The sequence below is a fragment of the Pipra filicauda genome, unplaced genomic scaffold, assembly GCF_003945595.2.
Source record: "Pipra filicauda isolate LSUMZ 115617 unplaced genomic scaffold, ASM394559v2 scaffold9_size5747161_pilon, whole genome shotgun sequence".
Lineage (NCBI taxonomy): Eukaryota > Metazoa > Chordata > Aves > Passeriformes > Pipridae > Pipra > Pipra filicauda.
In genome coordinates, this window is record NW_024105198.1 from 2,380,495 (window position 1) to 2,401,822 (window position 21,328).

At 62.7% G+C, this 21,328-nt stretch overlaps 3 protein-coding genes across 3 annotated transcripts; 2 read left to right on the top strand and 1 right to left on the bottom strand.

The window, feature by feature from the left end:
* The first annotated feature begins 90 nt into the window (after positions 1-90).
* LOC113989882 (phosphatidylinositol 3,4,5-trisphosphate 5-phosphatase 2-like) lies at positions 91-8,449 on the top strand. Its single transcript, XM_027724813.2, has 25 exons — positions 91-227; positions 1,317-1,380; positions 1,918-2,056; positions 2,140-2,272; positions 2,358-2,498; positions 2,648-2,735; positions 2,872-2,958; positions 3,182-3,289; positions 3,380-3,494; positions 3,685-3,791; positions 3,965-4,067; positions 4,476-4,672; positions 4,953-5,070; positions 5,175-5,271; positions 5,439-5,577; positions 5,660-5,759; positions 6,036-6,124; positions 6,352-6,433; positions 6,535-6,624; positions 6,707-6,823; positions 6,906-6,994; positions 7,158-7,245; positions 7,454-7,609; positions 7,742-7,823; positions 7,900-8,449. Exons 1-25 carry the CDS (start codon positions 91-93, stop codon positions 8,447-8,449), a joined length of 3,216 nt encoding a protein of 1,071 aa, XP_027580614.2.
* A 1,382-nt stretch (positions 8,450-9,831) lies between these two features.
* Positions 9,832-14,738, top strand: P2RY4 (pyrimidinergic receptor P2Y4). Its single transcript, XM_027725873.2, has 2 exons — positions 9,832-9,905; positions 13,526-14,738. Exon 2 carries the CDS (start codon positions 13,542-13,544, stop codon positions 14,661-14,663), a length of 1,122 nt encoding a protein of 373 aa, XP_027581674.1. The 5' UTR covers positions 9,832-9,905; positions 13,526-13,541; the 3' UTR covers positions 14,664-14,738.
* A 1,251-nt stretch (positions 14,739-15,989) lies between these two features.
* Positions 15,990-20,321, bottom strand: LOC113990422 (diacylglycerol O-acyltransferase 2-like). Its single transcript, XM_027725862.2, has 8 exons — positions 20,264-20,321; positions 18,599-18,727; positions 18,422-18,529; positions 18,106-18,176; positions 17,807-18,011; positions 17,100-17,274; positions 16,796-16,998; positions 15,990-16,653 (listed from the first exon to the last, which is right to left on the bottom strand). Exons 1-8 carry the CDS (start codon positions 20,301-20,303, stop codon positions 16,499-16,501), a joined length of 1,086 nt encoding a protein of 361 aa, XP_027581663.1. The 5' UTR covers positions 20,304-20,321; the 3' UTR covers positions 15,990-16,498.
* Positions 20,322-21,328: the final 1,007 nt, after the last annotated feature.

A 21,328-nucleotide genomic window follows, 5' to 3' on the forward strand; every position in this document is an offset into this window, starting at 1 on the left:
CCCCCTTCACCTGCCCCCGTGGGCCAGCGCATGGCCAGCAGGCACTGCTGAGCTGGATGTGGGGCTGGGACAGGGACAGGGCACAGCAGGATGGCAGCAGCCAGCTGGTACCACCGGGACATCAGCAGGGTGGAGGCCGAGGAGCTGCTGGCCAGGGCCGGGCGGGACGGCTCCTTCCTCGTGCGGGACAGCGAGTCGGTTGCGGGGGCATATGCCCTCTGCCTCCTGTGAGTCCCTGCTCCTGGCTTCTCTCCTGCCCCTCACTGGCATCCCTGTCCCTCTCCCTGCTCCAGGCACTGCCAAACCCCCAGTGGGATGAGCGGGGTGCCAGCTCCCTGGCACCAGGGTTTTTGAGTGATCCCCAGGTCAGACCACTGGAGAACCCCTGTGTCCTTGGGAGCAGATGAAGCCTGGGCCACCCAGCACTGTGGCTGCTGAAGGGAGAACCCAAAATCCAAGGCAGGCTGAGCCATTTTGGGCAGCCCACTGGCCTGGCCACACTCGTGGGAGCAGGAGAGGCTGACACACACCTCCCTCCCTCTGCAAAAACAAACATCCCCTCTCCCTTACCCACCAACATGGCCACATCCGGACCATGATGCCCACTGTGAGCAACTCCAGTGCTGGGACTTTGGGGTGCATCCCCAACACGAGGCCTCTTGCCATCCCTGAACCTGGAACCAGGGGTACAGCCCCTGAGAGCTGCCTGCTGGGGCTGTCTGCACCCTTCCTGCTGCCTGCACCCCTGCTGCTGCCTGCATCTTTCCTGCTCTGCACCCTTCCTGCCTGTGCTGGCGGGTTTGGCAGGATGCCCCCCCTTCCTACACAGGCCTGGCCCCGTGTGTGGGACAAATTGCAAACACGTGGTGCTGAGGGACCTGGGGGGCTGCAGGACTCGAGTAAAGAGTCCAGGCTGGTGCCACAGGGTGGTGGCACAGGCAGGGATGTGCAGTGGCCTCAGGGCGAGTACGACCAGGCTGTCACAGCCATGGGGAGCAGAGCAACGGGCTCTGAGGTGCCCAAAGCCTTCAGTGCCACGTGGAACCACGGGGCTGTGGGTGCCCCAGGGAATGCTGGTGGAGTCATGGCCATGCCATGACTGTGCTGTTTGGAGGCAGGGGGACACTGCACATCCTCCCTGCAAGGGGCACACACCCTGGACCAAGGGTGAGGCTTTTATTTCCAGAAATGTGAGCCCAGTTCCTCCCTCTGCTGAGGGGACAGGGTGTTTGCCTCAGAACTGGGCCCCCAACGCTGCCACATGCCTGCAATGCCATGGGCAGTGCCATGGGGGACCCTCACCTGCTCTCTCCCAGGTTCCAGCGGCACGTCCACACCTATCGCATCCTCCCAGATGACGAGGGGCTGCTCTCAGTGCAGGTGGGTGTGTGGGGGTGCACAGCAGCGGATGCCCCCCAGGGTCCCTCCTGCCCTGGGTAGTGCCCCTGAGCTGGGGCATGGGCAGGATGTAGCTGTGGAGGGCCTGGGGTGCTCCTCACTCTCCCCAGCCTCATGAGCCCCAGCCTGTGGTTTGTTTTCTGCACGAGCTGCAGGATGTGAGCACTTTGCAGCCACTCCTTCAGCTCAAAGATGCCTCCCCACAGTAAAACACTCTTCCCCTTCCTGCCACTGTCCCCTGCCCCAGCCTGGCCACACAGACCCTATTCTCGTCATACCTGTCTCCAAGGTGTCTGTCCTGGCCGCTGGCTCAGCTTCACTTCCCCTCTGGTGTTACTTCAGGGTTTCTCCTGGTACCCAGCCCTCTGCAGCTGCCCTTTCTGTCCCCTAAAAAGAGCATCCTGGGGGTCCATGTCTGCTGAACCAGGCAGATGTCTCCACGCTCCTAATGGGTCCTCACCCACGGGTCTCCTGGCAGAGGACGGGATGTGACGCTGCTTCCCCTCCTCTGCCTCCCAGACCATCCAGGGCATCCAAGCCCAGTGTTTCCACACCCTCCCTGACCTGATCTGTGCCTACCAGCACCCCAACAACGGGCTGGTGACTCCCCTGCTCTACCCCGTGCACCGGGCACGGTGGGTGCCCGACGACGACTTGGGTGAGCTGGGGAGGGGACGGGGGGGCTGTGCCAGGCTGGGGGTAGGGAAAGGTCCCACTGAGCTGGCTGAACTCTGTCCACAGATGGGGAGGATGGCCGGGGCGGGAGGCACGCAGTGCCAGCCATGGTGGGCACATGGCCCAGCGCTCCCATGGCCAGCCAGACCCACATCCCACAGCAGCTGCACCAGAGGCTGCAGGAGCAGGTCCACAGCAGGTAATGCACCCCTGCCCACCCCGGGCTGGCACTGGGGGTGGGACGGGCATGCCCGGGGGGGTCTTTATGCCCACCCCTCTTGCAGCCCTGCCAGCGACTTCATGGGCTTCGTGGCCGAGTACCTGAACCACCACGTGCAGCTGGACCCACAGGCCCTGTGCCTCGGGCACCCACAGCTGCAGCACCTCAGCACTGCCCTGGCCACGGCCTGCCAGCCACTGCACAGGTCAGTGGGCCAGGAGTGGCAGGGCTGGAGCAGGGACACCCCCTGGGGTCACCCACCCTGTCCCCATCCCCCTATGGTGGCTGAGCCTTGCCATCAAGGCTCGGGAGATGCCCACGCTGGCTCTGACTTGCTCCTCTCCTCCCCTGCAGTGAGATCGACTTCACTCTGGCGGGTCTGGAGACACTGGCCAGGGTGTTCGACCCCCCTGTGTCCCCTTGCAGCCCAGCCAGGGAACAGGTGAGTCCCCCCACAGCCACAGCTGCTTCCCCCGCCAGATCCCCCCACATCTTGGGGTGTAGCACAGACCCACCACGAGGAATCCACCAGTCCAGTGCCACTGTGCTGCTCCAGAAATATCCATCCTTCTCCTCAGGGTCTCCTGACCAGCGATCCAGACCTTGAGCTGCTCCTCCACAAGATATCCACTGTCAACCATCTCCTCTCTTCGCTGGAGAAGAAGGTGCCTGTCCCCACGCCACGGTGCCAGGCTGGGTGTAGAGGGAGGCACAGCCATGCCCCGGGCTGGGGGTTAATTCTGATCCAGCAAATCCCTCACCTAAATTAAACCCTCCAGCAGACCAAGCTGCTGGCAGTGGCACAGCCCCAGGGTGCCTGCCAGGGCAGGGTGCCCAGGGCTCCCAGTTAGCCCAGTGCCCCCAGAGCAGTGCCCATCTCTGCGGCAGGTGCTGAAGTCGCTGCAGGAGACAGTGTCGAAGCACAACCTGGCACTGCCCAGCGCGGTGGTGGGGCCACCCCCGTCTGCCAAGCCCTTGGCTGTGCAGAGCTTCGAGGTGAGGGCAGGGGGCACAGCAGGGCCCCGGTGTCGCTGCTGGGGCAGGGCAGGCGTGGGACAGACCCGGGAGCCACGTCCCCCTGTGCAGGTGAAGGCGGGCAAGTCTCAGCGCGTGGTCCTGCTGGTGGATGTGGAGTCGGGCACGGTGGCCGTCACCAAGCGGGACAGCGGGTCCCCGGAGGAGGTGATCCCACAGGACAAAAGTAAGCGGCTGCTGACCCCCGGTGGGCTGCCAATAGGACCCTTTGGGGCTGTAGGATTCCCTGGCACAGGCCTGACGCCGGGGTGATGGGCCACAGACCATGTCACACCTTGACCCCCCATCCCACGCTGCCTGTCACCCCCACGGTGGGAGGTGGAGTCCACCACTGCCCCCCGACACCTGTCATTCAGTCCTGCAGCTGATCAAGTACCAGAGTGTGCAGAGCAAGGTGAGGCTGGTGTGGGCCCGGGAGTCCCAGAGGAGCCTGGGCAGGGACTTCGTCTTCCCCAGCGCGAGGGTAAGTGGCACCTGCAGGTCCTGGGGCAATGGAGCCATTGGGAAGCAGCAAAGGAATGATCTCAGGGCCGAGACCACCCCTCCTATGCCTGGGGGTGACATTCCTCCAATCCCAAGGTGCTGTGCCTCCCCTCTTCCCCTTTGAGACCCTAAAACACCTTCATCATCCCACAGAAGCGAGAGGCCTTTTGCCAGCTACTGCAGCTGATGAAGATCCAGCACTCCAACCTGGATGAGCCTGAGCTCGTCTCAGTGTACATCGGGACATGGAACATGGGTAAGGGGTCAGGAGAAGGTCACGTTGTCCTGGGAGGCTCTTGTGAGCTTGGGTGGGTTTTGGGAGGTGAGGGCTGCAGGGAGCCACCCCAGGAAGCCTCAGGTCAGAGCTGCTCCTTGGTGGGAGGAGGAGGCTGGACAAGACACCAACCTGGTTGCTTTTGGGTTTGCCTGTCTCATCGTGATCCACTCACCTGGTGGGTGTTAGTGAAACAGAGGAGCTGGGATACTGAGAGGGTTTTAGGCTGTAAATCCCAGCATCAGTCTGGGATGGACGTGGGTGAACCATAGGGCTGGCATGATGCTTCCCACCCCGGCAGCTCCTGGGCATGCACAGGGTATGGCTGTAGTGGAGCTGGAGGAGCCTGGCCCGTGTCCCCTCCCCGGTGACCCGTGTCCCTTCTTGCAGGCAGCACCCCACCCCCCCGCTCCCTGGCCTCCTGGCTGACCTCGAGGGGCCTGGGGCACACCCAGGACGAGACCACAGCCTGCATCCCCCACGACATCTACGTCATCGGTACCCAGGAGAACTCCCTGGGCGACCGCGAGTGGGTCGAGTTCCTGCGCGCCTCCCTCAAGACCCTCATGGCCATCGACTACCGAGTGGTAACGGCCTGGACCCCTGGCTGTGCCAGAGACACCTGATCCCAGCAGCCCAAAGCCATCCCCAGCAGGCTCAGGGAGCTGGTTACCAACAGCCACTACCCCAGGGCCCTCTCCCCCCCCAAATGCAGCCCAGGGAACCTCCTGTGCCCCACGGACTCCAGGAGTGCCCTGCCCTGCAGTCAGGGACGGGCTGGCTGACCTACCTGCATCTCCATCCCCACCACACCCGGCCATGGGGCAGCGTGGGGGGCAGGCAGGCTCACCCCCTGCCCCTCCACAGGTGGCCCTGCAGTGCCTCTGGAGCATCAAGATCGTGGTGCTGGTGAAACCGGAGCACGAGCGGCGCATCAGCCACGTCCGCACCTCCAGCGTGAAAACCGGGATCGCCAACACACTGGGTAGGGATGGCATGGGATGGGATGCCCAGAATGAGGGAGCAGCCCAAGGGCCAGGACAGGACCTCTGGGCTCCCCCAGAGCTCAGTGGCAGCACATCCCTGCAGGAAACAAGGGAGCTGTGGGTGTCTCCTTCCTTTTCAACGGGACCTCCTTTGGCTTCATCAACTGCCACCTGACCTCCGGCAGTGAGAAGATCCACAGGTGATGGAGGGGCTCGGAGGGATGGGGCTGCCCCAGGGCAGGTGGGTGTCTCAGGGGGCTGGAGGAGTGCTGATGGGCTGTCCCTGTCCCCACCCAGCAGGGGCAGGATGAGGATGAGGTGTCTCACACAGGGTTGCTCACATGGTGCTGCCATTCCCCCCCCACAGGCGTAACCAGAACTACAGCGACATCCTGCACTCCCTGGTCCTGGGTGACAAACGTCTGGGGGGCTTCGACCTCACCCTGCGCTTCACCCACCTCTTCTGGTTTGGGGACCTCAACTACCGCCTGGACATGGGCATGGAGGTGGGACCCCACAGGGACCACGCTGGGGTCAGCAGGGCGAGAGGAGCCCCTGGGGCTCACTAACCCTTCCCCCTCAACACAGGACATCCTTGCCCATGTCACCAAGAAGGAGTTTCAAGCCCTCTTGGCTGTGGACCAGCTCAACCTGGAGCGGGAGAAGAACAAGGTGTTCCTGCGATTCAGTGAGTGTGGGGACAAGGGCGCTGCTCCCCCCACTGGGACAGTGGCACCCGGGGTCCCCACAGCCCTCCCCCTGTGCCACCCCCAGCACTCAGGGGTCCCCTGTCCTGGCACAGCCCTGCACAAGGTGCCCAGAGCCTGGGGGACCTTGATGTGCACTGTGCCAGGGGTGCCAGCTGTCGGTGTGAGCCTCACATGGGGACTCCCTACAGGGACAGTTGCTGTGGGGACAGGCAGGGACAATGGTCCCTGCACCACCTCCATGTCTTTGTTCCCAGGTGAAGGTGACATCTCCTTCCCCCCCACGTACCGGTACGAGCGGGGCTCCCGGGACACCTACGTGTGGCAGAAGTTCAAGCCCACGGGGGTGAGTTCCTGAAGCCTCCTTCCAAACAGGACATCTCTGGGAATGGTGGCAGCAGGGTGCCAAGGGGTTGCATGGTGATCTCCTCCCCCACACCTCCACCATCCTGTTCCCTCCCCAGAGGGGGTCTGGGCAGGAGGGAACTCACTTTCTGGGGTGCTGGAAGGTCTTTTTGGGCTGGGGGAGCCACACCCGAGGGGATCAGCACCAACTACTTTCCCTGCTTCCAGGTGAGGATCAACGTCCCCTCGTGGTGTGATCGCATCCTGTGGAAGTCACACCCAGAGACCCACGTGGTCTGTAACTCCTACGGTGAGTGAAAACCCAGCAATGGGGGAGCTTGGGGTGGCCAGTGCTGCCCAGGACCCCAGGGCTTGGGGACTGTCACCCAGCTGACCCCTGCCACCATCCAGGCTGCACCGATGACATCGTGACCAGCGACCACTCGCCCGTCTTTGCCACCTTCGAGGTGGGAGTGACGTCGCAGTTTGTGCCCAAGGAGGGTAAGGGGTTGGGGTGTGTCACCCCCGTGCCCGGTTTGGGGTGAGCCCTGGCAGACGCTGACCCACTGGTACCTGCCTGCAGCCCCTGGCTCCAGCCCCAAGGCGCTGGCCTGCATCGAGTGGGAGAGCCTCGAGGTGATCCTGAAAACCACCAGCCGCAGCAAGTGCTACATCGAGTTCCACTCCTACTGCCTGGAGGGTGAGGGGGTGCCCAGGGTGCTGGGGTGCATCAAGGGGGTGAGCTGGCCCTGCTGGAGCTGTGCCCCCGCTGTCCCCCACAGAGATGCAGCGGAGCGGGGAGAACACCTTCCAGAACTGTGACATCCCTGGATTCCTCAAGTTGGGCTGGTCCGCAAAGCATCTGCCTGTGGTACACAGCCCTGGAGCATCCTCCTGCCTCCTCTTCCCCATCCCTCCCTCTGAATCTAAACCCTGGACTCAGATCCAAACCCTGTCACCAGCCCCAGGGCAGAGCCTCCCTGTGCCCCCCTACCCTGCAGCAGCCCCCAGAGCACCCCTCTCTCCACATGCAGCTGAACCCCATCCTGCCAGACCTGGAGTACCTGGGGGACCAGCACCTGCTTCTCAGCATCAAGGGCGTGGAGAGCTGCGAATCCTACGGTAGGTGCAGGATGGTGACATGGGGACACCGTGATGGCATGAGGGTGCCAAGCACAGCCCCACAGGTAACAGCCTGCTGGGTGTAAGGTTTGGCAGCTGGAGCTTGGCAGGAGGAACAGTGGCACCCAACATATTCCAGAGTGCTGCTGCACACGGGGGGCTCAGCTGCCCCCCCAGGGGCTGACACGGGTGCCTGCTGTGCCCCCAGGCGAGTGCTGCATTGCCCTGAGGTCAATGATTGGCAGCACAGCACAGCAGTTCGAGACCTTCCTCTTCCACCGTGGTGAGGAGACGGGCTCCATACGCGGCTGGATGCGGGTCCGAGTGCCCACGGAGCGGCGCAGCACCCGCGAGAGGCTCTATGGTACGGGGGGCACACAAGCCCCTCCCAGCGCTGGGCTCAGGGACACCCAGGACGTGGTGTGGGGCTGCCCGTGCCCACACTGCCCCCTGGACCCCGGCCGTGGGGTGAGCCCAGACTTGGGTGCCTTTGCAGAGTGGATCAGCTTTGAGGAGGAGGATGCTGAGCCGGTGACAGACACCCCGCTGCGCCCCAAACCACCCCTGCAGCCCCGCAGGTACCCGACCGGGCTCGGCCCCACCGCGAGCCGCGGCCGTGGGGGATGCTGAGCCCTCTCCCGCTCTGTTCCGCAGAAGCCGGCCCCGCAGCCTCCCCGAGGCCACCGGCTACACCAACCCAGCCTACTTCATCTTCGAGGGGGTCCCCAACACGTGGATCCCAGCCCCCGATGAAGCCCCCAACAAGCAGGCAGAGAGCCCGGCCGGGGGCCAGCGGCGCTGGAGCCCCCCCGGGCCGCGGGTCCCTTCGCCCTCAGGGGAGGAGCAGTGGGGTGGCCGACCCCGCTATGGGGCACCGAGCCCATCCTGTGGGCACCCACTCAGCCCCCCCGGAGTGGGCCACCACAAGAGACCCAAATCGGCCATCCTGGCTCGGGACGCGGCGGGGCTGGGGGACTGCTCGCTGTCCGCGCTGCACGTGGCCACCCACCCGAGCCAGGTGTCCCCCGAGGGCAGAGGGGACACCCAGGAGATCCCGCTGCGCCAGACCCACCGTGTGCTGGAGCCGCCCCCGCGGCCCTGCCGGGAGGTGCCGAGGCCCCTCGGGAAGAGGGGAGCACTGGGCGCGCTGGACCTCGGGGCTCAGCCCCGTCAGGCGGCCAACCCGCATCCCGTCTGGATGTAGCGCATCCGTGCCCAGCCCAGCCTGCGGCCTCGGCAGCTGCTCCCTCCTCCCGGGCTCAGCCCTGCTCGGATTGCCATTCCCAGAGGACTTTCCCTACAGCAGCCGCTCCCGAGGCCAGTTCCTTACAGGATGCCCATTGCTATCCCTATCCCTAATAAAGTCGCAGGGGCTGGAGGGGTGTGTGTACACCTGATTCTGCTCAGGGGCAAGGAGGGAGCGCGCCAAGCCGAGCCGATCCAGGCGGGGAAAACAGCTCCCGATGTTCCGGCTGCTCCAGCACATTGCCGCCCGCCTCCCAGTGTTCCATGGGGCACCCTGCACACCCCGACCCTCGAGACTGCCCTTTGCCCGGGGTCCCGTGGGGGTCCCACGGGCTGGCTCTGCCTTCACGGGTATTCACGGTGGCACAATTCCCCTCCGGATGTGTCCCCTCAGCCCTGCACACGCGGGTTCCCCCGTGTCCTCCCTCGGTGGCCGAGCATCCCCGGGGTGCCCCAGGACCTCGCCCCCTGCTCCCTCCAAGCCAGCCTGCTCACGGTCGTGGCCCCCACACATCTCGGGGTGCACCCGTTGCCCCCCTGTGATCCCCGTTCATCACAAACCCGCCAGGTGAGCTCAGCACCCGCCCTTCTCCCACTGCCCTCGCAAAGGAGGTGAATTCCTCTGAGCAGCACAGGGAGCGGGGGACACGCTACCCCCAAACACAGGGACACCACGACCCGGCAGCGTCCCGACTGCTGCGACACCCAAGGTGGCCCTGGGTTTGGGGACACGATGCCCGGGCTGGCCTCAAGGTGGCACTGGCCACCTTTTGTCCCCAGGATGGCCTCGCAGGGCTGGGGGGCAGCGGAGCAGCGCTCCGGGGTGCGGGCACTGCTGGGACAGCGTGGGGCAGGGGGGCTGCCGGGGTGGGCGAGGGGCCACGGTCCCCATGGGCGGGGGGACGCAATCCATGGATGAGGGGCTGTGGCCCTTGTGGCTGAGGGACTCATGGTCCTTATGAGTGAGGGGCTGTGGTCCCCATGGGTGGGGGTACACGGTCCCCATGGATGAGGGGCTGTGGCCTTTGTGGTTGAGGGACCATGGTCCCCATGAGTGAGGGGCTGTGGCCCCATGGGCAGGGGGCCGTGGTCCCCATGGCAGAGGCCCACACACCCCATGCCCAGGGGGCTGCTGCAGGAGCTGCAGGTGGCCCAAAGCCTGCGAGGACGATGGAGGGATGGGAGTGCAGTGGGGCAGAGCCCTGGGGCAGCTCCAGCTCCTGCCTCCGCCTCCGCCCGCCTCCAGCCCTGCCTTTCCTGGGCACTTTGCTCCCGGCCGTGGGAGAGCGGGAGCGGGCACAGCACGGCAGGGCACGGCAAAGGGCAGCCTGCAGCCCCTCGGCATGGCCTCCTGCCCCGTGGGGAACGGGCACTCCCCGGGGGGGCCCCACTCGTGAGAGCTGCCCGGGTCGCAGGTGAGTGGGGCAGCCCATTTTGGGGACAGCAGCAGCTGGGGAGGCCCTGCCATGGCCACACAATCCCAGCTGGGCTCTGGGGCTGAGGGGCAGGGGTGGGATCCCCAGGGCTAGATGGGTGTGGGGTGGGAGTCAGCCAGTTCTCCCCATCCCCAAATCCCTCCGTACATCCTCCTCCCTAATGCACCACCACTATCACCAAGGGCCTTCATCCTTCCCAGCACATCCTCTCCTTCATCCTCCTCTCCATCCCCCAAATCGCTGTCTCCTTGCAGGGGAAGCTGTCCTAGGGCTGTTGTGGCTCAGCCTGACACCATGGGGTTCTGGGGGACGGGGACAGCCCACCCAAGGGGGGAAGGAACCCCTCACCCCCACCCTGCTGAGCAGGGGTCACCTCGGGATGTGATGGGCAGCGAGGGAAGGGCCCGACCTCTCTGGTGTCCCCAGGGAGGTGTCCCCAGTGCCCAGCAGTGCCGGCAGAGCGTGCTTTGGCTGCTCTTCCAGGCAAAGGGAAGGATTGGAATTAGGTCATGTCCCCTTGTGCCGGGGCTTTGGCTGCACTAACCACGTGGCGATTAGGGACAAGGGTCCTTCTGCAGGATGTTTTGCACAATTTCCCCTTGTTTTGCAATTTCCAAGAGCTTAGGCGAGAAGAAAAGCCCTGTTTTTCCCATGCTCCAGCAGCAGCTAGTCCCAGGCTCACCCAGCCCTTGGTGGCTGCTCTGAAATCTGCTCTTGCCTGCCCTCTCCGAGCTCCTGCTCCAGATCCCTAGCACCAGATCCCCATCCTGTCCCAATGACTTCGGCTCCAGGGCTGCCCCTGCCTCTGGTGCTGCCCCACTCATTCATTTCATTGGTACTTTTCCAATGTCCCCACAAACCCCCAGGGCTGGAAGCCTCATCCAGCTGCTGGGGGCACCTTGGCCTGGGGACAGCTGTGGATCCCACCAGGTCCTTTGACACAGGAACAGGAGCTCTGCCCTGTCTCCCAGCTCCATGGCCGAGCCCGGCTGCAGCTCCTGTTCCTCTGGCAAAGGGCTAAGGGCAGCATGTGCCCTCCAGCAAGTGGTCCTGTGCCTGGCCCCTGCCCCTTCCCACTGCTTCCTGGGGTACACGGGGGGCCAGTCCACAGGCACCATCCCAGAGGATGTGCTTGCTATGGACAAGGGGCTCAGGGGGTTCCCCAGGATTGCAGCCCTCATGCATCCACAAAATGGGCAGGGCAGGAGGGGGCATCACCTCCCCAGCTCTGTGGCCTTTCCCTGCAGCATCTTCCATCTTTCCAGCTCTGTGTCCTTCCATCTCCCCAGCTCCACCTCCCCTTCCTGCAGCACCTTCCCTCTCCTCAGCTCCATGTCCTTTCCCTGCAGTGCCTTCCATCTCCTGCTCCAACAGGCAGCCCCATCTCTTGGCTCACAACTCGATCCCTCCTCAAAAGCTCACGCTGGAAAGGCCTTGTCCAGGGAGAGCCTTTCTGGGAGTGTCAGTGAGGAGTAGGATCGGGGCTGGTGGTGACGTGTCCTCGGGCTGGACTGATGTGAATCAGTAATTTAAAGCACTGATTTTGGTTGTGACTAAGATGAGGACGCACGAAACCTCTTCAGATGTAACTTGCCAAATGCCATCTTCTGCTGCATTTCTATTTTTTGGTGGTTATCCTTGAAGGAATGTTCTTGGGAATGGTTAAATCCTGCTGCTGACAGTCCTCAGGCTGTATCAGCTGCCAGAATCCGGGTCCCTGTGCTCTCTCCTCAGAGCAGCCCAGCACCACACAGCTGCTCAGGATTTTTCCTTGTGCATATCCCACACCAGGTTATTAACTGTTATTTACTGTCTTCTTCATATCTTGGTTGTTTGGTGACCTGTGTCACGGACACTGACTTCGGGCACTGAACCCTGCAGCACCTCCCCTCTGGTCGAGCTCAAGGCTTTGTGCTCACTTGCGCTCAGAGGTTGGAAAAGGAAAACAAATCTCCTGGTCCCTCATGTCCTCAGCAGTGTCACAGCGTGGGGACACGCTGGGCTGGGACCAGCACAGCACCCCGTGGGACCCCACTGGCACTGCACTCAGGTGCTCAGCATTTCCTACCTGCTGTTCCCACTCCTGGTTCTGGGAAAAAAACCAAGATCTTCCCACTGTTAATGTTTGATCAGGACCTGCCTGTTGCTCTCTGAACTCATCCCTGTAATAAAGGCAGGATCTTCCCACAGCGCCGGGGGATGGGAACCACGGGGAGTTTGAACTGGGCCCAGCCAGAGGCTCAACCCGCAACTCAAACAGAGCCCGTGGAGCGCGGCCAGAGGGGCCACAGGCACCCCCTGCCTGTCTGCCTGCTGAGTCATTTACAGGCATCTCTGCAAACCTGTGCTCTCTCCAGGCGAGGCGTGGCAGGGACAGGAAGGAGCATGGCCTGGCCCATCCCACGGATACACCCTACGGGACATTCCTGCACATCCTCACGGCAAAGGCCAACAGGAGGGGGATGATGAGGGAGCCAAGGGATGAAGGAGCCTGAGAGGACACGTCCTTCCACCTTGTACTACCAACACCTGGTTAATGTCCATTGTCGCCCTGAGTCCTCCTCTGTCCTGGTACATGGCCCCTCCTGGGTGAGCTCTGGCCAACAGAGACTGGAGATGCACCAGCATTCCCTCCATCAGATGCAGTTTTGGCTACGCCCTTGTCCCCACCAGCAGCACAGCAGATGCTCCTGCTCCCAGGTTACTCATCCAAGCATCCATCCTTGTTGGAGGAATCACTTCACCAGGGATGGTGGTGGGTGCAGAGGGGTCAGAGTGCCAGCAGCCTTCCTTGGTCCTTTGCTGGACACCACGGAGAAGAGGGCTCTGAACTTCAGACATCCAACAGGCAAACCTGACCCTTTGACAGCTTGTGCTCACAGTGATTTTCCAGGAGGATGCAGATCCAGCCTTTGATCCTAACACGGTGCAGGAGGAAACGTCCTGCCTTGTTAACTTGCACTGCCTTGAGCTGGGACTTGGCCCCGGCGCGGCTCCTCTCCACAGGGCTTAGCTCATCCCTCTCCTACGGAGAATACCCAGCAGCCGAGGCCCCTCACCATCGGGGACACTGTCTCCCAAAGGCTCCTTTACCACTCTCCCCCCCAGGATTCCTCTGGGCCACAACATTCCCCCAGACAAAGCTTTCTTCTCCTCCCGCCTTTCTTCTGTCAAGGAGCCCTCTGGGAGCAGCAGCATTGTCAGGATGGTGCCAATTAGGCTGAGGCAGCTTCCAAGAGGCTGTGCTGGCCCGGCCGGGGGCTGCTGTTGCTCATCAAGGTCTCATTGTTCGCTGCGCCGTGGGGCTGCTGCCCGGCGGGGCCGGCCCGGCTCTCTGTCCCCGGCATGCTTCCGTCCCTGCGCCACTCAGAGGGCTCATTGATGGGTGTTGTTGCGGGGGCTGCAGAGGGAGGGCTTGCCCAGGCCCCCCCGGCCCCGCGAGGCCCGAGCGCATGAGCTGAGAAAAACCAGAGAACCCTCAAAGTGGCCGAAGCTCCTGGAGGGAGGCAAAATCTGGCATCTTTGGCTCCTTTCCACGCTTTGTGCCTGACAATGGTCAGGATCGACGACTAATGTGCTTTTATTAACTACTCCCCCAGATCTGGCTCGGAGAACATGGCCACTTCAGGGAGGACATTCCCAGTTGCCCTGTGGACACCGACACCGACTCCCTGGCCAGGAGGGAACACCACTGAGGTGGCCGAGGCGAAGTGTGTCTTCGACGAGGAGTTCAAGTTCATCCTGCTGCCCATCTCCTACAGCATCGTCTTCGTGGTGGGGCTGCCCCTCAACTCCTGGGCCCTGTGGATATTCATCTCCAGGATGAGGCCCTGGAATGCCACCACCACCTACATGGTGAACCTGGCTGTGTCTGACATGCTCTACGTCCTCTCCCTCCCCACCCTGGTCTATTATTATGCCGACCGCAACAACTGGCCCTTCGGGAAATGGCTCTGCAAGATCGTGCGGTTCCTGTTCTATGCCAACCTCTACAGCACCATCCTCTTCCTCACCTGCATCAGCGTCCACCGCTACATGGGCATCTGCCATCCCATCCGCTCCCTCAAGTGGGTGAAGACCAAGCACGCCCGCATCATCTGCGTGGGTGCCTGGCTCGTTGTCACCATCTGCCTCATCCCCAACCTCATCTTTGTCACCACCAGCTCCACGGGCAACACCACCCTGTGCCACGACACCACCAAGCCCGAGGAGTTTGACCATTACGTGCACTACAGCTCCTCTGTCATGGCCCTGCTCTTCGGGCTCCCCTTCCTGGTCATCGTCCTGTGCTACTGCCTCATGGCCAAGCAGCTCGGCAAGTCCAGCCTCTCCAGCCCCAGCCCGCGGATGCCCTCCTACAAGAAACGCTCCATCAAGATGATCATCATCGTGCTCGCCGTCTTTGCCATCTGCTTCGTGCCCTTCCACATCACCCGCACCCTCTACTACACCTCCCGCTACTTCCAAGCCGACTGCCGGACCCTCAACATCATCAACTTCACCTACAAGATCACGCGGCCCCTGGCCAGCATCAACAGCTGCCTCGACCCCATCCTGTACTTCCTGGCCGGGGACAAGTACCGGGGGCTGCGCCGGGGGGCCGCCCACCGGCTCCGGCCCGTGCCCACCTGCGACCTGGCCCTGGTGTCGCCCTACACGGACACCCTCACGGACAGCGGCCACGTGGCCAGTGTCACCCGAGGGACAGGGACAGCACGGAGCGGGGGCGGGTGCTGAGGGGCCCGAGGGGGTTCCATGACCTCATCTCTGGGCTCCATGTGGGCACCCCCAGGTCCCCAGACCTGCCCTGCCCCTGCCCAGCCCCTGCAGGGGCACAGGCCACAGGGCTGAGGGCTGGAGGCCACGGGGCCAGTCCCAGCCCTGCCCTGGGATGCTCTGGGAGGAGAGTGCTGGTGCTCACTGGGGCAGGAGAGCACGCGTGGGAATGGGAAGGACACCGAGGAGGCTGTTTGGGGGAAGCAGGCTGGTGTCCCATCCCAGGGCACTCCTGGGGACACAAAGGGGTGACAGGTCACTAAAGAGAAGGGACACTGGTCCCTCCCTGTGTAGGCACAGTCCTTCCAGACGGCTCTGTGGTGATGTGTGGGCAACAGACTGAACAAGAGGACAGAGCCCACGCTGGGGTCCCCCCTGCCTGTTTGTCAGAGATGTCTCTGTCACACCACTGGCCTTGGCAGAGGAGGAGAGATGTGACACGGGGCACCTACAGCACTTGCTGCCCATCACCCCCCAGTAAAGCCCCTTCCCCTTTCCCTTTGCTCCTGCCTGTTTCTCCCTGTAGCAGAAGGAAGAGGAACGAGACACCCACCCTCACCCCAGAGAAAAGCCACCCTCCACTGTGACACCAGTGCCAGGGCAGGTCCAGAGCAGTGAGCTGGTGACACCCCTGGTGACGGGAATGTGCCTTTATGGGTGTTTGCTCCTCAAATGTTTACCCAGCCCTTTTGTTTGACGAAGTGCCTGCACAGTGGAGCAGACCAAGATTGGTATCAGTGCTGTTTACTCTCCCATGCCAGCCTGGCAGGGATAGGACAGGGACAGGGCTGTCCCCATGGCCCCCCACAACTCCTGTCAGCACATACCTTGGGAATGGATACACCAAAAGTGTCATCAAGGTGTCACCTCTGCCATGGCACTGGTCACACAAGCCACACCCCATCAGGAGCTGCCCAGGGGAAGGAAAGGGCCCCAAGGATGGCACATCCCAGCCCTGTGTCCCCACCCCACCAGCAGTGGTGCCCAGAGAGCCACTCACTCACCACTGAGCCGAGAGCAGAGCGAGCAGGAGATCCTCCTCCTGAGCCCAGCTAACCCAGTAAGAGCAGCTGCTGCCCCTCTCCTCCCATTATATCCAACGTGGCTCAGGTGCACCCTGGAGCAGCTTGGTTGCACCTGAGCAGTGCAAGGGGCCCTGCCAAGTACAGCCCCAGCTGGAGATGGACCTCCCTGGGAGGGGACACAGTGAGTGGCAGGTCAACAGGTCTGTCCCAGTCCTGCCCATCCCGACCCCCAGAACACACACAGACAGGGGAGGGGAGTTGGAAACCTGTATTGGGGACAGAGGCACCTGAAAAGGCTCATCTGAGACCACGTGGTCCTGGCTGAGGCCAATTCCACAGGTCCCCAAGTCCAGGAGTGTTCCCCCTCGACCCCAGGGTGGGATGTCCCCCAAGGCTGGTCCCACGCACCATCAGGATGCCACCCCAAAGACCCTATTTGATTTCTCCTCTCATGGCACCCCCTCCCTCAGCTCGTGGTGACCTGGTTATCTAGGGGGACTGTGCCCATCACTGGCCCTCAGCCTCACCCCAGCCCCTGCCAGGAGACAGCTGTGTCACCTGCAGCCCCTCCAAACCCCTTCCAAGTGGGACCCTTTCCCAATCTCCTCCTGGCTTCCTCCTCTCCTCCCATCTCCCACTCAGATTTTTGGGCCAGAGGAGCGGAGGGCTGGGGTGGGGACTGTGCCCCGTGTGTCCCCCGTGCCAGGCCGGCTGAAATCCCCCCCCAGAAGCCCTGGTGAGCCGGGATGGGGCTGCCGGCGCCGGGGGCACTCAGAGGATGCGCAGCTCGTCCGTCTCCGACAGCCCGTACTTGCTCTTGTTGTCATTGAAGAGCTTGAGCAGGGCCTGGATGTACATCTCGTGGTACGTGTCCACCAGCTCCCGGCTCGGGTTCTGCACCTTGGGCACTGCCACCGGCTCCCCCACTGCCGGCAGGGGACAGGACAGGGTCAGACCCGTGGCCTGGGGACGCGCTCGGCTCACGGGGACACGGCCCGAGCGGCGCCTTCCAGCGGGGTGTCCCTGCTCTGCCCCACCCTCGGGGGTCCCCCCAGCCCAGCCACTCACCCACGGTGGTGATGGGTCTGGCGTAGGGCAGGAAGCCCCGGGAGCGGCTGGAGGTGAGGCCGCGGCCGTAGAAGACGCAGGGAGCGAAGCCAATCATCTTCTGGAAGCGCTGCTGGATGCTCCTCATCCAGCTGCCCTCCTCAAAGACCACCTGGCGGAACAGGTCGTTCTCCCCAAAGGAGAAGGAGGGGACGAGGAAGGCCCTGTGGAGGGGACACGGTGGGCAGTGACGGGGTGCCAGGACACCCAGTCCCCCGCGGGGGTGGCCGTGCCCGTGACCCCCCTGTGCCCACCCGTGACCCACCCGTGCCGCAGGGCCATGCGCACGAAGCCCTTGCGGTTGCGGAGGATGAGTGTGGTGATGCCGGGCCGGCAGGACAGCGACTCGGCCGCGCCGCCGATGACGATGGCCACCGCATTGCCGGTGCCGTTCTGGGACAGCAGGTACCCGATGGCACGGCGGGTCACCGGGAACAGCCCTGCGGCAGGAACGGGCACCCGAGCTGTGGGACTGCCCGCCTGGGCAGCGCCCGGGGACGGGGACACCGCCGGGGACACCACGAGGGATCACACCGGGTGGGACCAGGGCAGGGACAGCGCAAGGGCACCCCCTGCTGCGGGCAGGGTGCAGGCAGGGTGCAGGTAAGGTGTGGGCAGGGTGCAGGCAGGGTGCAGGTGGGGTGTAGGTAAGGTATAGCAAGGGTGGAGGTGGGGTGTATGTTAGGTGTAGGCAGGGTGTGGGCAGAGCACAGGCAAGATGTAGGCAGGGTGTAGGCAGGGTGTACACAGGGTGCAGTGCAGGCAGGGTGCAGGCAGGGTGCAGGCAGGGTGCAGGCAGGGTGCAGGCAGGGTGCAGGCAGGGTGCAGGCGAGGTGAAGGTGGAGCTCAGGCAGAGCTCCATCCCTGCCCTGCCTGCTCCTGGGAGCACCATCACTCCTGTGTTTCCCTCAGAGGGAGCAGGGACCCCCTGCCTGCGGGCACTGCCAGCAGGACTGGGCAGGGGCTGCTCACCCCCACTCATCAGGTACTCCCGGAAAAGGGGCAGGCGGAAGTTGCCAGCCAGGGTGGTGAGGAAGGAGTGGATTCCCGGGAACATCTCCTCGAAGCCCGTGGAGCCCGTGATGAAGTTGCAGAAGGCGCCGACACAGAGGATGCCGTGGGGGTGGGAGCCGATGATGTAGTTGTGGCTGGGGGACAGATCGTGTGTCTTCACCAGCTGTGGGGACAAAAGGGGTCACAGGGACATGGCACCTCCTTTTGGGTGGTCCCACCACCAGCACCTGCAGGAATATCCTGTCCTGGCACTCTACCTTGACAGGGAAATAATCCCGAAAGTGGTTCCACACAGTCCATCGCCGCAGGCATGGCAGCCTCCTGCCACCTGCAATCCAGGGAGGGACCACAGGAGATGACACCCACCCCCGTGGGCAGTGGGATCCATGGGAAACACTCCCCAGGGACCCGCCGTATTCCTGTTCCCACCACAGTGCTGATGGTGTGGGAGTGGAGGGAAGGAGCAGGTGGGATGTGGATCTCCCCATTTGCTGTGAGGGACCTGGAGGAAGGGGGGACCCCACCCCCCATCCTGCTGCAAAGTCGGAGGAAGGGGGATGTTCCCAACCCCACCTCTCTCCGGCGTGTCCCAGTCGAAGATGATCCAGGCCAGGTAGAGCACCGGGATGAGCCAGAAGCTGGTGAACAGCAGGTAGATGAGCACCACGAGGCTGACGGTTCCTGTGGGGGCCAGGCACGGGGTGAGCGGGTGTGTGCCCACCCCCAGGGCCCCCGCAGCCCCCTACTCACCCAGCAGCAGGAAGCTGAGCACCCACTGCAGGACGGCGAGGAGCTGGAGCGCAGAGCGAACGTCCCGCTGGGAGGGCCAGGGCACGGCCAGCAGCGTGCGCAGGGCAGCCTGGACACTGGCACGGCTCCCTGTGGAAGAGGGACACGGCCCCAGCCCAAAACAGCACGGCTTGAACACAGCCTGGGCCACTGGGCTGGCAGGGGGCACCCAGGGGTGCCAGGGCTGGGTTATGGGGCGAGGCAGGAGGTGGGATGGGAAGGACGAGCAGTTGGGTGAGGAGGGATGGGATGTGGTGGGGTGGAATGGGGGATGCCATCCCCAGAGAGCTCTGGATCATGTCAGGACGTGGCCCTGGGCAACCAGGGTGCTCTGGCACAGAGCAGGGGGAAGATTCCAGGGTGAGCCCCCCAACCCCAAACATTCCACGCACCAGCAGAGCAGAGCGCAGTGGCATATCCTGCTCTGTGCCGACTTCCCAAGGGCTGGGACCTTTCCCATGCCCTCCTTGGAGCGCTCAGGCTCACAGAGGATTTGAGGACTTCTCAGCTGGCACAACAGGGAGGCACCACCCCCTAGCAGGTGCCAAGGACAGCGGCTGGGGCTGAGCTGGGGTGGACAAGGGTGGCCATTCCCCAGCTGTCCCTACAGCCCAGGACACGCTGGAGCTGCTGCTGCTCCGCTCCCCCACGGCCCCTTCCCTCTGGACGACCTTGGTGAACCATTAACCATCCTGGGCTGGGTGCCAGGATCCAAACTCCACACACGGCCCCATCCCTCCTCCCGAAATGGGCCCGAGGTGCCGGCTCTGCCAGAACCACTCCCGGACAAAGGTCCACCATGGCCGAGACCACCTGGCACAGCCACCACACAGATACCCCTGAGTGTCACCAGAGCCGGGTTTTCTTGGGAAAACAACTCAAAATCTGCATGTTGGCCAGAGGGGTGCTTGGGGTGAGATGGGAGCAGCCCTGTCCCTGTGGCTCCCCAGACCAGGGACCTCCAGGTTAGAGGAGAACCACCAAACCTTGTTTCAGGAAGCTGGTGGAGGTTCAACTCTTCCTGGCTCAACCCAAACCAGGAATGGGACAACTGAAATAAATGAAACACTGGAGCCATCTCCAGCATTGAGGAAGTGTTGTCCATTTCTCTCAAGCAGCATGACAGGCTCTGAGAGATCCCTTCCACCCATCCCACATGCCCAAAACCCCACACAGCCCTGCCATTCTCAGCTTTCCAAAGCCCTTTTTTTGCCCAGGGAAGACTCAGAGCTCTTCCAGCAAACTCGTGCCCACCAAACAGTCGTTTTCAGTTCCTTTTCCTAGCTCCCATCCCAAGAACTCCACGAACATCTGGATCACAGACACAGAGAACCCCCGTGGTTCTGCTGCCGGCCCCGTCCACAGCAACAGGAGCCTCTGCAAATCCCAACATTTGGAATTTGCAGTGCTCTGGAGATTCTTGTGGGAGTAACATTCCCAAATGCATTGTCAGAAATTCCATTCCTGTTGAGCAACTCTATATTTTCCTCTGGAGTTATCCCCAAATCTTTCCCAACACCTCCCTTTCCCCTCTGCACTCCAAAGCAAGTAGACAGCAGTAACAATGAGCTCCTGGCATTGCTGGAGCATCAGACCCCATCCCAGCCCCCTCTGGGAATATCTCACCACTAAGATTTTGGGAGCAGGCTGCGATGATGGTTTTCATGGTGGCGGGAGCTCTGCACCAGGCTCGGCAGGTTGAAAGGTGAGTTTGGCAATCACAGAGGCTGTGCGTCCAGAGGCTTTGACCACCTGACCCAAGGTCCACCGGCCGCTGCCCAGGGGAGGGACCTGCTCCAGCCCTGGATTTGGAGCACAGACAGGAGCTGGGGGTCCTTGGGAAGCTGAGGGGGCACACTGAGGGTGAGGAGCTGCTCCGTGCCGGGCAGTCGGGGCTCCTTGGAAATGCCCCGGTGCTGGGGGGGGCTCCGTGGGGGCTGCATCCCCCTGGGAATGGTACCGTCCACAGTTTGGGTATGTCACAAACACTGTCATGCTCAAACAGTGTGATCCCCCCAGAGCCACCCAAAAACGTCATCCCCAAGCTCCCACTCCGCACGACGGGAATGCAGCCACCGGAAACAGCAGCCAGCACCATTCCCTCCTCTTCCATCTCTGCCTGGAGCACTGCCTGGAGAGGATTTGGGGGGAAAATGAGAAAATAAGGAAATAAGAGCAGCACAAAATCAGTACCGAGGTGGAACTTCAGGCCAACAGCCAAAGGAACAGTGAAAATCCACAGAGACTGTCACTAAAGCTGCTCCTCAGGATCCTGCTTTCCAGAGGTGCTCACTAGAACTGCTGGCTAAGATCAAGTGTAGGAAACGGAAAATCCATGTACAGGATTGCCTGTGGTGTTAGAGTAAGGAACACGTTTCCTGAGAGATTTGGAACCCACAAACCCCACAACCTGCTCCTGTGAATTGTAGGGACTCCGTACCTGGGAAGGTGTGACCACATTCACTGCAGGCCGTGGCTTCCTGGGTGTGGATCAGTTCCAAGGAGCAGGGATTGCTGCATGGAAAACATTTCAGCTCTCCTGCAGCCCAACTGGCCCCCCAGCTGTGGCCAAATCAGGCTGATAGGAAGGAAAAAACCCAAATTATGTGAGAATCCCACTGTCCCAGGGTAAGGAAACACTGTGCAGGTAACAGTGCCCGCTCCAGGGGACACACCCAGTGCCAGCCAAGC

Bases quoted from the DNA above. Each gene is read 5' to 3' on its own strand.
- LOC113989882 (XM_027724813.2), top strand. From the start codon at position 91: ATGGCAGCAGCCAGCTGGTACCACCGGGACATCAGCAGGGTGGAGGCC. The intron at 1,381-1,917 runs GTGGGTGTGTGG...TCTGCCTCCCAG, and splicing joins AGGGGCTGCTCTCAGTGCAG to ACCATCCAGGGCATCCAAGC. The intron at 5,071-5,174 runs GTAGGGATGGCA...ACATCCCTGCAG, and splicing joins CGGGATCGCCAACACACTGG to GAAACAAGGGAGCTGTGGGT.
- P2RY4 (XM_027725873.2), top strand. From the start codon at position 13,542: ATGGCCACTTCAGGGAGGACATTCCCAGTTGCCCTGTGGACACCGACA.
- LOC113990422 (XM_027725862.2), bottom strand. From the start codon at position 20,303: ATGAAAACCATCATCGCAGCCTGCTCCCAAAATCTTAGTG. The intron at 18,012-18,105 runs GTAGAGTGCCAG...TTGTCCCCACAG, and splicing joins GGGATTATTTCCCTGTCAAG to CTGGTGAAGACACACGATCT. The intron at 16,654-16,795 runs GTGAGTGGCTGG...CCCTGCCGGCAG, and splicing joins CAGACCCATCACCACCGTGG to TGGGGGAGCCGGTGGCAGTG.